The sequence below is a fragment of the Choloepus didactylus genome, chromosome 2 (genome assembly GCF_015220235.1).
Source record: "Choloepus didactylus isolate mChoDid1 chromosome 2, mChoDid1.pri, whole genome shotgun sequence".
NCBI lineage: Eukaryota > Metazoa > Chordata > Mammalia > Pilosa > Megalonychidae > Choloepus > Choloepus didactylus.
The window spans coordinates 50,520,257-50,532,590 of NC_051308.1; the positions used below are offsets into that span (position 1 = coordinate 50,520,257).

At 35.9% G+C, this 12,334-nt stretch overlaps 1 protein-coding gene across 5 annotated transcripts in view; it reads right to left on the reverse strand.

The window, feature by feature from the left end:
* The window catches only part of SYT14 (synaptotagmin 14), a 294,941-nt gene that overhangs the window by 74,595 nt on the left and 208,012 nt on the right, over window positions 1-12,334 (reverse strand). For all 5 annotated transcript variants that reach the window (XM_037824625.1, XM_037824609.1, XM_037824629.1 and 2 more), the window contains 2 exons: window positions 4,804-5,075; window positions 70-519 (listed from right to left, as the gene is read on the reverse strand). In XM_037824625.1, coding sequence (XP_037680553.1) covers window positions 70-519; window positions 4,804-5,075 — 722 coding nt within the window. The remainder of the gene's footprint in view (window positions 1-69; window positions 520-4,803; window positions 5,076-12,334) is intronic.

The window sequence follows — 12,334 nt, forward strand, 5'->3', positions numbered from 1 at the left end:
GTTTAAAAAATTGTATACATTATATATCATAAACATAAATTGTATTCAATTATTTGATGAGATACTCACAGAATGATTGTAAGAAGGTTCCAATATCACAGGTAATGACATTTTCCCTTGAAGATTCAATTTTGTTAAATAAAAAATCTTTTCCCCCACAATTTTTTCTTTTTTCATGCGATGTACACCATACAGTCTGAACCGAACTGCATAATTTCCAATCATCTCAGATTCAACATGATTAAATTTGAATGTTTCTGTGAAGACAGGGCATGGTCCTCTCTGGATACTGGTTTTTGCTCTCTGTTTCTTTATAGGCAGAAGAACAAGGTGTACTTGCCATGAGTTACCACCTGTCCTGTTATATGTTGGGATATCTGTGACAGCTGTCACTGTTACCAGAAGCTTCTGTTCTTGTGAGTCATAGTCAAAAGTCACATCCAGTGTGCCATATTTAGCTTCTGGATCAGGATCAAAACGTTTAGGAAGTTGTGAAGATGATCCTTGAGCTGACATATCCTAAGAAAAGCAAATTTACATGTTTTCAGTTTTTAACTCTATTATTTAATCTATCATTAATCAATAAACTGATATTTTTTACGAAGGTGTGTTCACTAACTACCCCAAAGAAAGTAATACTTACAGCTGACAACAATCAAAAGCTATATTTGTAGGGCCAAAGTAATTTAAGCAAGTACCTGAAACTCAAAATCTTTTTATAAAAAGACATAGAATTTAACATTTACCACTACACTTGAGAAAATTGGATATAAATTTTTATAAATGAGAATTGAAAATTTATACTCTAATGTTTATTGCTGTTTCTTTTGTAGGAAACTATTAAATATTACTTTCAAGATTATTAACAATGAATTTGACAGCTCAATGTTAGCCTGGAGAGAAAGAAAATATAGATAAAGGAAAATGCTATTAAAAAAAAATTTAAGGGTTTGTTCTAAAATGCCCCTATCTGTAACAGAATGTAAATGCATTTGGACTTGAAAATCAATGAAGATGTGAAATATGGAAGTAAAGTACAAAGGCCTCAATATACTTGCCACCAAATAGGTATTCTTCATAACAAGACCATATTTACTTCAATTTTTAACCAGAATTTAAAACTACATATTATTTTCTAATATCAAGTACCATTGAAAATGGAAGAATATACATTTTTACAAAAGTTCAAGAAAGACTGAAGCTGCATGTTCTAATCATGGAGTTAAAAGGAATTGTACTCATTTTACCTGCAACTGTCTCAAATTCCTGCCAATTCAACTGTCTGGAATATAATGGGGATTTCCACTAGTTAATGACAATGTCAGACCTAGGTCTCTGACCTTTCAACGACACCATTTTGTTCCTTCAATTATTTTAATAAATCTTAAATGTCTGCCATTTTAAAACATGAATAAATTTTATAATTTGACCATCATTTATTAATTTTCTAAATTTGTATTTAGGGCCTACTGTGAAAGTGACTTCTACAATCCCCAGTATCTTCCCTTTGTCCACTTAATCAAAAGAGCTTCCTGAATTTTAGCTGGAAACACACTGCCAAGTAAGAGACTAGATTTCCAAACTTCTCTTATACCCAATATGCTCATGTAGCTCAGCTTTGCCAATGGGATGCAAACAGAAATTATGTGTGAAACATAAAGATTAGGTTTTTACACAGAAATTGTTTGCCCTCTATTCTTTGTCTCTTTCTTCTTCCCCAAGTCAAATACATAGACAATATGGGTTAGCTTGGACTATATGGACTAGGAAAACACCTTAGGGGATGGCACGGTGACATAAGAAAAGGAACTGGGCCCCTGAATAATGTTGTAGAGCAAAGCCACCTACTCACCCTGGCCTGCCTGCTTATCTGTGGACTGTTGTTAAAATGAAAGATAAATAAGCCTCTGTGCTTTTAGCCATTATATTCTGGGGTCTCTTTGTTACAGAAGCTTAACATTTACCCTAATTATTGTATGTACAAGGTGCCAGGTGCTATTTTAAGTGAAGGGAGGCAGTAGAGAACCAAAAAGACAAAGTCTTTGACCTCATAAAGTTTATACACTAGTATCTACAGTGACCCACTAGGTATCATTGTATGGGAAAAAAATCGTAAATGAAGAACATTACTTGGGGATAGGGAACATACTCTTAAGGAGGAATTTAGGAATTTTTATATAGCTGAATAAATGAGGAATTTGTATATAGCTGAATAAATGAGGGTAAATATACTCTTAATTTGTAAGACAAACAAAAATTTACAGTTTAAAGCAAAATGTTTTAATGTATGTCACTTCATAATTGGAAATTCAAGATTTTAATTGCATGGCTTTAATATTTCAATTAAATATTTCATAAAATAGTGTAATAAGGGCTAAACATCTCAAGGCAATAAATTTTTTATAAAGTTCTAGATAGCTATTTCTGAATTTTATTACTCTCGGTGCCTCCCTAATTTTTTTTTTTTCTTCTGGGCAATCTGACAATTCTTGCAAAGCCCAGAGGGTGGGACTTCTACAGAAAAAAGCTACTACATGCATTTTGCAAACAGGCAATAAGAAAACAATCCTTCCCTTCAAGGTGCCTGAATCAAAGTTTCAAATAATCTTTGGCTGGCCACAGGCCATCAATAGAGTTTATGAACTCCTTTCCATGGAATTCCTGTGAACCCTCTCTCCTCTTCCAGTTCAACTGCATATGTGGATAGGTTCTAAGATAGCTATATCCCAGATTAAATCAAAAGGAAAGTATTAATTTTCTATTTGATATACAATGTCCATTACATGTCCATTACAAGGATGGTGGGATGCAAAAGGAACTTGGAAAAACACAAGAATGAATTTTACACTAAGACAGGCCATCAGTATTCTACCTCTAAATATTCAGGTAATGTTTATTTGCAGTATTGCTGTATATTTAGTGATGTTACAGAAGACATAAAAACAAACAGGATGGAGTAAAATCAGAATAAATGTTAACACAGGTAACAAGTTAGTAGCTTATAAAAAATGGACAAAACTCATAGGATGTTTTAACTGTAGATAATGAGTAAGGAAGTAACTTGTGACACACAGGCAGAAATCAGAAGGGTTAAATATAGATAATAACTACATTAATATCCTGCAAGACATGCCAAAGAAAGAGTAAACAGAAAATGCAATGGAACAGACAAGTGTTACCTACAGAAAGGGATGGAAAGCCCAAGCCATGGTCATGTCAACTCTGGGCTGATAGCTATGTCACACATGTGCTCTACCTAAGTAATGCAGATAAAACCTTTGTCTGTTTTAGTCTAGTCGGCTAACTGGCAAGTTTCAGTGGTGGCCAGGTATACTTGCCCCTAAAACTGCCTCACAGAACAAGTGTGTGTTACTGACTCAAGGAACCCTTGTTCAAATCTCAATTCTGGTCCTATCAACAGGGAAGGCTGGTTAAACAGAGTGAGACAGGACATACATATGAGCATTGAGAAAATCAAGATTCACATTGTGTACTCCTCCTCTCCACTTGCACCCTATCCTAAGTGTGTTAACCTACCTCACCTTGCTCCAATTACTTCTTGCTTTTTATTTGAAACAGATTAAAACACCCACATGCACCCATGTGTGCGTGCACACACACATATACACATACATGAATGCACACTTGTATGTAATTTGAGTATCTTAACCTGCTCTGTGAGTCCTCTGGGATAGCTTGCAGTGTACTTGTAGGATACCACTGCATCAAAGTAGTTCCCCACATAACAATTTAGATAAAGAGCGGCAATGTAATATAGTTGTTAAGAGCACTGTTTTTGCAGTCAGGCAGACCTAGGTTTGAATTTTAGTTCCATCATTTAAGAATTGCTCTTTGGCCAGATACTATATTATAATACGAGAAATACTAGAATAGTAGTAACAGACAGTGTGTGTGTGTGTGTGTTTACTTATAGAAGAAAAACTTAAAATGAAGGAAATTCTATTCCTAGCTTAATTGTTCTCTCTATTGGGAAACTACCTCCAAAGAACACTGATATAATATAGTATTAAAAGATGTTGCCTGGGACAAAAGTTGTGAAAACTTCAAATGTGGAACTTTAAAGGAAAATAAATCCTAAAAATAAACACTACCTTTTGAAAACTTCTAGATTACCTTTATAATTATCAACATTATAGAAAGATAACAAATAATCTTTTTTAGAACATGGCAAGACTTCAAAAGTATAGCACACCTATTTCTGTTGTTACTTTCACATTTTTGCTCCAAAAACGTAACTTAAAACTCAACCAACCAACCACTCCAAATGCATGATGTAATGGACTCAAATTTCATTAATAAAGCTGATTACCACTTATTCTTTTTGAAAGACCTGTGAAATAACATTAATGAACACCTTCCCAATAGTAAAAAATAAAAAAAAAAATTTAAAAACGCACAGTTATAAATAATAACTCCAAGATGAAACAAATAGTTAAATAATTCCAGGATGTTTACTTAAAGTGTTTTTTTTTTTAAAGGGGGGAAAAAAACAAAAACAACAACCTATCCTGAGATTAAAACCTAACGGAAAATTGTTTTTCAGTCTTGTCTGTTGCTCTCATTTTTAGCTGCCCATTTTCCTTTTGGGAGTAGTTGGGGATTGGCTGGGACAGCCCTGCCCTGATAAATTTGTGGGACAAAAATTAGATCAGGGATGGAAGCTGGTACCATAAACCATGATGAAGAAGATAGCAATGCAATCGATTCTTCTTAGTGAGAAGCACAGTAATATTATCCTCCAAATAACATTCATTAAAAAAATTCTATGTGCTTTTTACTTACTTCAGGGCTCAGGACTGCAGTGCTGTCACTTGGAACATCATCTTCATATCCTTTATTACGAAAACTTTCTATTTCATGACCTGTGCTTCCTTCACTTGGGCACTTGTTATATGAGCATCTTGGACTGTTGCTGCAGTGGGAAAATTCACATTTACTGTCCCCAATTTCTGAGGGTGTACATGAGAGATGGGGAGAACCACTGTCATCCTGATATGGTGGTGGCTGTAATTCATCCAGTGGGGGTGTTCTTCTCATTCTCTGAATGCAGTTTCCTGATAATGATTAAGAATCTGGTCACTTTTTTCCAATTAGCCTCAACATTCAGTACAGTCTACAATAATTGTAAATAACTTAAAGAAACTAGATGAAAATATTTGTGGCAATGTAACTACTATCAGATTTACTAGTAATTTTCCTTTTCCTTAGTTCAGAAATAAAATAATCTGGTTCCCCACTCCTCTCCTCCTGCATAATAAAATTAGGAAAAATAGGTCATATACTAAGAGATCCTGTTATTACCAGTAAAATAGGAGAGTGATAAATAGTAGTTAACACAATTATTTATTTGGTTCTCCCTCTTGAAACAATCCTGCAGCATACCTACTTCATAAGCTACTCCTTTGTGATGTGTGGCCTCTCTAAGGCAATAAAAATACGATAGGTAAACAGATAAAAACCTCATTTATTTTCTTCAGTTACTGAGATGAACTTAAACTAGCATTTAGCTTAGCAGTGTCAGCATCTGTTTCTCCACATCTGCCCTGAATCTAGAATTCTAAAATGAGGTGCACTATGAATCAAGGTCCAATCCCTGCTTGCTAACCTCTATTCCATCAGCAAAGATGGAATGTAATCTGTTCTCCATTACAAGGCAAGTCACCCCCTATCCTACTCTTCATTTATGTCTGTATTCCCTCTATATTTATGGTTCTATCTTGTCTACAGAAGGCATCTATCTCCACCTCTAGCAGTTAATTTGACACTACATTTTCTTTATCTCTTTAATAAACCCTTTAATATCTACCTCAATGACTGAGAGTAAACATATTTGTAAAAGAGATGGAGGTGGGGGCAGGAAGGGGATGAAAGAAAACAGAGTTCAGTATACAATATAAGAATAGCTAAATCTGTGTAGACAAATCCTGATGCAATATCAGATATTAAATTGCTCAATTTTTTCTTTTAATGAACCATGCATCTCCTTTTTGAAAGAGACCCTGAAAAAGGTAGTTTGTATTATAATTCTTATAATGTTCAAATATTCAATGGTTCCTCTGTTCTTCCTAAGATAGAAAAACTTTACACAAGAACTACAAGCCTCATTTAAAAACTACCACAATGTCTGCTACAAATGAAAAATATTAATTTGCATTAATTTTGCACAAATTTACATATTTGCTTAAAAGCCCTAATTTTGGAAACAGAAAATTAAATGTCTTACCTATTGAATCTAATATACTAGCTTTAGTTTATAAAATATAAGCAAAATGTAGAAAAGCTACTTGCATTAATATAAGTGAAGCTAAATTAGAGAAGACAGATTAGACGGACACATTGCAAGTACTAACCAATAAAACACAAAATTACAGAATAGAAACAAGTGGCCTTAAGTGATTATCTGGTTTAATCCATTTATGCGGCCTAGGTAAGTATGTGTGTATGTGTGCCTGGCACAGTTGGTTGGCTAACCTAACCCCATTTATTACATTTACCTCTCCCTAGCCACATTCCAATTAGGGGTGGCCAGTGAGACCTAAGCAGAAGATTTTAGAGTGGAGCTTCCAGGAAAGCTTTTGTTTTCCTGAAAAAAGCAGGCAGATTCAACTGGTATACCCCTTTTGTTCCTTGATTTTCCCCTTCCTCCTGCTTGGAGGTGCAGCAGCCATCCTATTATCATGAAGTGACAAGCATGAAAATGAAAGCTAAGGACAGAGAAACAGAAAAGTGGAAAGAATCTGGGTCTCTGAAACATCACTGAGTAGCAATACCCCCAAACTTCTTGATGCCTGAGACAAATAAATCCATATTTGTTAAAAACAAACAAAAAAAACAAACAAAAAACCACACACAACAAAACCGAGAGTTGGATTTTCCGTTACTTGTTTCTAAATACATTATTGATTGTATTGATCAATTTAATAATAGATCAATTTATCATAATCAATAAATTATTAACCAACATCCCCCCACTGAAAAATATATACTACATCAACCATGGAATTAAATTAAATGGTTATACCTAAATACTTACTATAACATGAAGTTAATTAAAAATTTTCCAATATATTGGTTCTAGGAGTTAGCATACCATTTTTTCCTTTATCTCTTTTCTTAGAAGAGAGGTAATCTTTTTCATAAGTCTCTTACTGTATTGTCCAGAGATCTCACTGGACAGAATTCAGTCACATGTCTATTCCTATACCTGGTAGGAAATGGGACTGTTATAATTAGCTTAGATTAATCAGAAGTTACCAACAATTGAAGATGGGGATGGAGTCATCTTCACTGTTCATAGCTACATGATATATCTATATGATATAGATGCCTGAAATATGTAGGGTCCAAGAAGGAGGAAGATATAGAGAAAGCACTTCTATTGCTGTTTTCATCTTTATTAACTAGGGTATTTACACAGCGGAGCTCCAGGCATCTGGCTCTTGATTAGATTTAGTGTAACTCTGCTCTAGAGACCAAGGCACAAATTACCCAAAAAAGGTTTGGTGGTATTTAAAGATGTTAAGTAGGCTCAATGGGTAGATCTCATTACTGGTTCTTCTTCTTTTTTTGGATTTGAGAGAAACAATTTTAAAACTGTGAATTAGAATATACAAATTATTTTGACCACATAATATCTTCAACATTTTGGAAATAATAATACCATACTCTTCTCTTTACTTTTCACTTTACTTTTGCATTTTGCTTTCTAATATGAAGAACACACAAATGTATCTGGAATAAACATTTCATTAAAAATACATAGTTTATGAGGTTTTCTCCTCTTATTAACTTTTGCACTGTATCTCTTTTTTTCTCTAATTGAAAACTACTTCAATGGGGTCTATACAGCAAGAGTTGGCTTAAATTTATTTGATATTGAAAAACTTTTAAGCCAACTGTTTTATAAAGTAATGAAATTTCTATTATAGTTGTTAAACTACACAGTAAATATCAAGCTTAAGAAGAAACATACAGTGAAACTATCAAATACCAAAATGATAATGCCCTACCATTACTTTGCTCCTTGTTTTACCACTTGATTTCATACACTTATTTTTATGGAAATTACATATTAATATAAGGATTCATGTATAGGCATATTTTAAGCATTTTAATTTATCACCTGCATATGGCATAGGATCCACAAAACAAGACAAAATATCCTCTAACTCCAGAAAAAACAGAATGCATGCATACATGGAATACGACCTGTAGTTCTAAACATTATGCCTTAAGACAGTGGTTTAAAGTATGAGAACAAATACTCTAAAAAAGGGCAAATAACTCAGCAATTGCAGAATACATTTTTCTTTTCAAGTACCTATGGAAATTTATCAAAATTGATCATGTACTGGGCAACACAGTAAAGTTTAACAAATTTCAAAAAAGTGAAAGCATAAAGAAGATGTTTTCTGACCACAATGGAATTAAACTTGAAATCAGAAACAAATATATAACTAGAAAATCTATAGATACCTAGGCAAAATAAGCAGAAGTTAAAAACATACTCCTAAACAACCCAAGGATCAAACAGGAAGTCACAATAGTAGCTAGAAAATATAATGAAGTAAATGACAATGAAAACAATCCATATAAATACCATGGGATGTGGTTAAAACCATGCATAAAAGGAAATTTATAGGCCTAAATGCATATGTTAGGAAGGGATATGCTGAAAATCAATAACCTAAGCATCTGTCTCAAGGAAAAAAAAAAAACACAGAAAATTAAGCCCAAAGAAAGTAGGAGGAATCAAATAATAAACAACAGAAATTAAAGAGAAAACACAAACATAATAGAGAACATCAGTAAACCAGAATAAAATTCATTGAAAACATTAATAAATTGATAAGCCACTGGAAGAGGTCAGTCAGGAAGAAAAAGAGATGGCATAAATTATGAATAACAGGAATAAAAATGAGGATATCACTTCAAATCCTGCAGACATTAAACAGAAAAAGAGCATTCCCTTTAACCCTACCTTTCTGAAAGTTTTAGTCCTAAACTATTTGATGGGGCAGAGGAAGGAAGGGTTTCTGCACTGGTGGTGGCAAGGGAAGCTGTAGGATCTCAGAGCAATGTCAGCACTCAAGTGGGATGAGGAGGATGTCCACATGTCCAGTGTGCTGTTTTGGGGCCCAAGTGAGGTGAAAAGGGTGTCCATGTCCATGGCAAGTGGGAGTGCAAAGCAGCCAGCATATAGTATCAGAGCCAAGTAGGATGAAGAGGCCCTTCATTTCAGAGAGTGGCCAGGAGTGAGTTGTCAGAGCTGGAGCAGAGTGGACAGGGTGTTGGAATCCAAGTGAGATGAGGAAGGTCCAGTGTGGGTAGTCAGAGCCTCAGCAGGATAAGGAGGATTCCCCTTGGAAGGGAGGCCTGGCCTGGGGCAAGAACCCAAAAAGGTGGAAAAATGTGTCCACATTGAGGAAGGGGAGCAACCCAGCAAGAAGAGTCAGAGCCTGAGTAGGATCAGAGGCATGGAGGGTGACTGGTGTGGGATGTCAAAGCCCAGGTAGGGTATGAGGGATGCAAGCAGGGTGAGGAGTGCATCTGTAGAGGCAGAAGGCTCGGCATAGGCAGGCAGAGCCTAGGTGGGATGGGGAGGATTTCTGTATGTAAAGGTGCCCCAGATAATGGTGTTAGAGCCTGAGATGGGTAAGGAAGAGAACTATATGAGGGAAAAGGGAAGTCCTGGAGCAGCATGTCAGAACTCATGCAGGAAGTCAGAGCCTAGGTAGGGTAATAACAGCATCCATATATGGGGCAAGCTGGCATTGAATGTCAGAGCTCTGAGAGTTATAAGGATATCCACAAGTGGGGCATGCCTACATGGGATATTAGAAATCAACTGGAGTGAGATGGAGAGGAATGCAGAGAAATGGGAGGGTGTGTGTGTGCAGGCAGAGGGAGACAGATCAAATAATAAATAGATTAAGGTTAACGGGAGCCATGTCTCTCACTGTTGGAGAAAGGAGTAACAAATAAGGAAAGCGAAAAAACTAAAACACATGTGGTGTTGGATTAGAATTGGAAATATAAGAGTGAACTGATAGTTTTTAATATAAAGATAGAAATAATTATAGTAATGATTATGCCTAGTGGAGAAAACAGGAAACCATGAATCCATACTGATACAAATTAATACATGAATAAATTGAAAGTGTTTTAAGGAGTAGCATATGAACATAGTTATAAGTACCTTCTCACAATATACCTATTATTACAAAGAGAAAAGAGTAACTGTATATTGGACAGGTCTGACAAAGTGAACATTATGGGTAAAGGGACAATCAAAAACTGCAGCACCTGATAAGATGCAATGAGGGGAACACAGCATCATTTCTGTAGTATTCCAGTTAAAAGTTGTGATATGAATCTAACAGTGAGAATTATCAGACAAATCCAGATATTCTACAAAATAACTGGCCTGTAATCTTCAATAGGGAATTACCGAAGAGCTGTTCTAATCTGAAGGAGGCTAAAGAGACATGACAACTAAGTGCAAAACCTGATTTTGAACTGGATCTTTTTGCTAAAAAGGACATTATTTGGACAACTGGTAAAACTTGAATGGGATCTGAGGATTTGATGGTAATAATATATTTATGTTAATTTCCCTATTTTTATGTTTGTACTGTGGTTATGCAGGAGAATTACCAAAAATATTTGGAGGTGATAATCAGGTCAGCCACTTCCTCTCAAAAAAAGGACTTTGTACTACACTTCCAACTTTTAAAAATTTTGTAAATAATTCCAAAAGGTCATTTCTGTAAAAAAGATATCTTCATATCTCATAAAAACAAATTTGAAAATCAGATGATATAGACAAATTCCTAGAAAAAACAACCTATCAAAACATACCCCAAGAGGACTGTGGTAAGATAGCAGAGTAGAAAGCTCCAAGAATCAGTCCCTTCACAAGCACAACTACTAAATAGACAATAACTATCTGAATCAACTATTTCAAAACTTCAGAGTCCAGCAGAACACTGTACAGCATCCAGGGAAATGTGGGAGGAAAAGGCTGGTAAATTATGGTGAATACCAGTAAATAACTCTCTCCACACAGCACTTTCTGGTGACCATTCCCCACTCTTGAGGTAGGCCACAATGGAGTCTGGACCACGGTGTAGCTTGCTGGTGCCAGAAAGAGGCAAAAAAATCCACTTCTCCAAGATTCAGGGTGGGCACGGGCTGATTGCTGATCACGGCTTTTGATTAGTTACTTCAGATTGCTGGGGCCAGGCTCTGAGGGCAGCCGTTTTCCAAACCTGCCCCAGACAAAGGCTGTGCAGGAGACTTAAAGATGGCATGATTCCCAAGAGTTGCAGAGGACAGCTGAAAGGCTGCCTGTGTTAGGCAGGTCAAGAAAGCTCAGGTTGGAGACCCATGGAACAAACTTCTGGTTCTCTTCCTGGCCTTTCCCTCATTCCCTCTCAGGGAAGTTTGGAACTGGCCTGCACACCCCTTGTGGGTCCCTGAACTTGTTCTGGCCGGGAAAGAATGACTTGGGAAAATCCTTTCCAGAGAGCCCACCTTCCAGAATTTGCCCTCCAGGCAACAGAAACTATGAAGGCAGTGTAAGAAACAGTTGAGGCACACAGCCTGGGGAAAGGCTTACCTGCTTTAAGTCCAGCCCTAGAACATTCAGGAGGGGGAGAAGGTCTGTCTCCTGGGAAGGAGAGGGGACATTCAAACTCCTGTAAACAAGATAACTCCTAAGGCAACTAGCAAGCACCAGCCCAGGACAAGACACAGGCCCAGAAAAGACAGGGAGAACCTTGCATTTTGCATTTGCTTTTGTCAGCCCTTCCTGATAGGAGGGCTAACATTCAAGAAAATCTCTGTCATATCACCAGCTGGTTACAAGCTCAAGAAACAGATATTTCAAGGAATAAATCCCAGAGTTAAAATTTTTAATATTAAAATGTCAACACAACAAAAAGATTATAAGACAAATAAAGAAACAGGAAACAATGGCCCATCCAAAGGAAGAAGATAAAAATCCAGAAAATGCCAATGAAGAAGACTAGACTTGAACTACCAGACAAAAACTTAAAAAAACAAAAACAGAAACAGAACTTCAATACACTCAAGGAGATGAAGGAAAATACAGAGTCAAAACTAAAGAATAACAGGAAAACAATGAACAAACAATAGAAGAATCCCAGGAAAGGGACAGAAAATTTTAAAAGAAACCAAACAGAACTACTGAAACCCATAATAACTGAAATGAAAAATTCCCAGGATGGTTTCAACAACACATTGGAGGTAGCAAAAGAAAGAATCAGTGAACTCTAAGACAGGACAATTG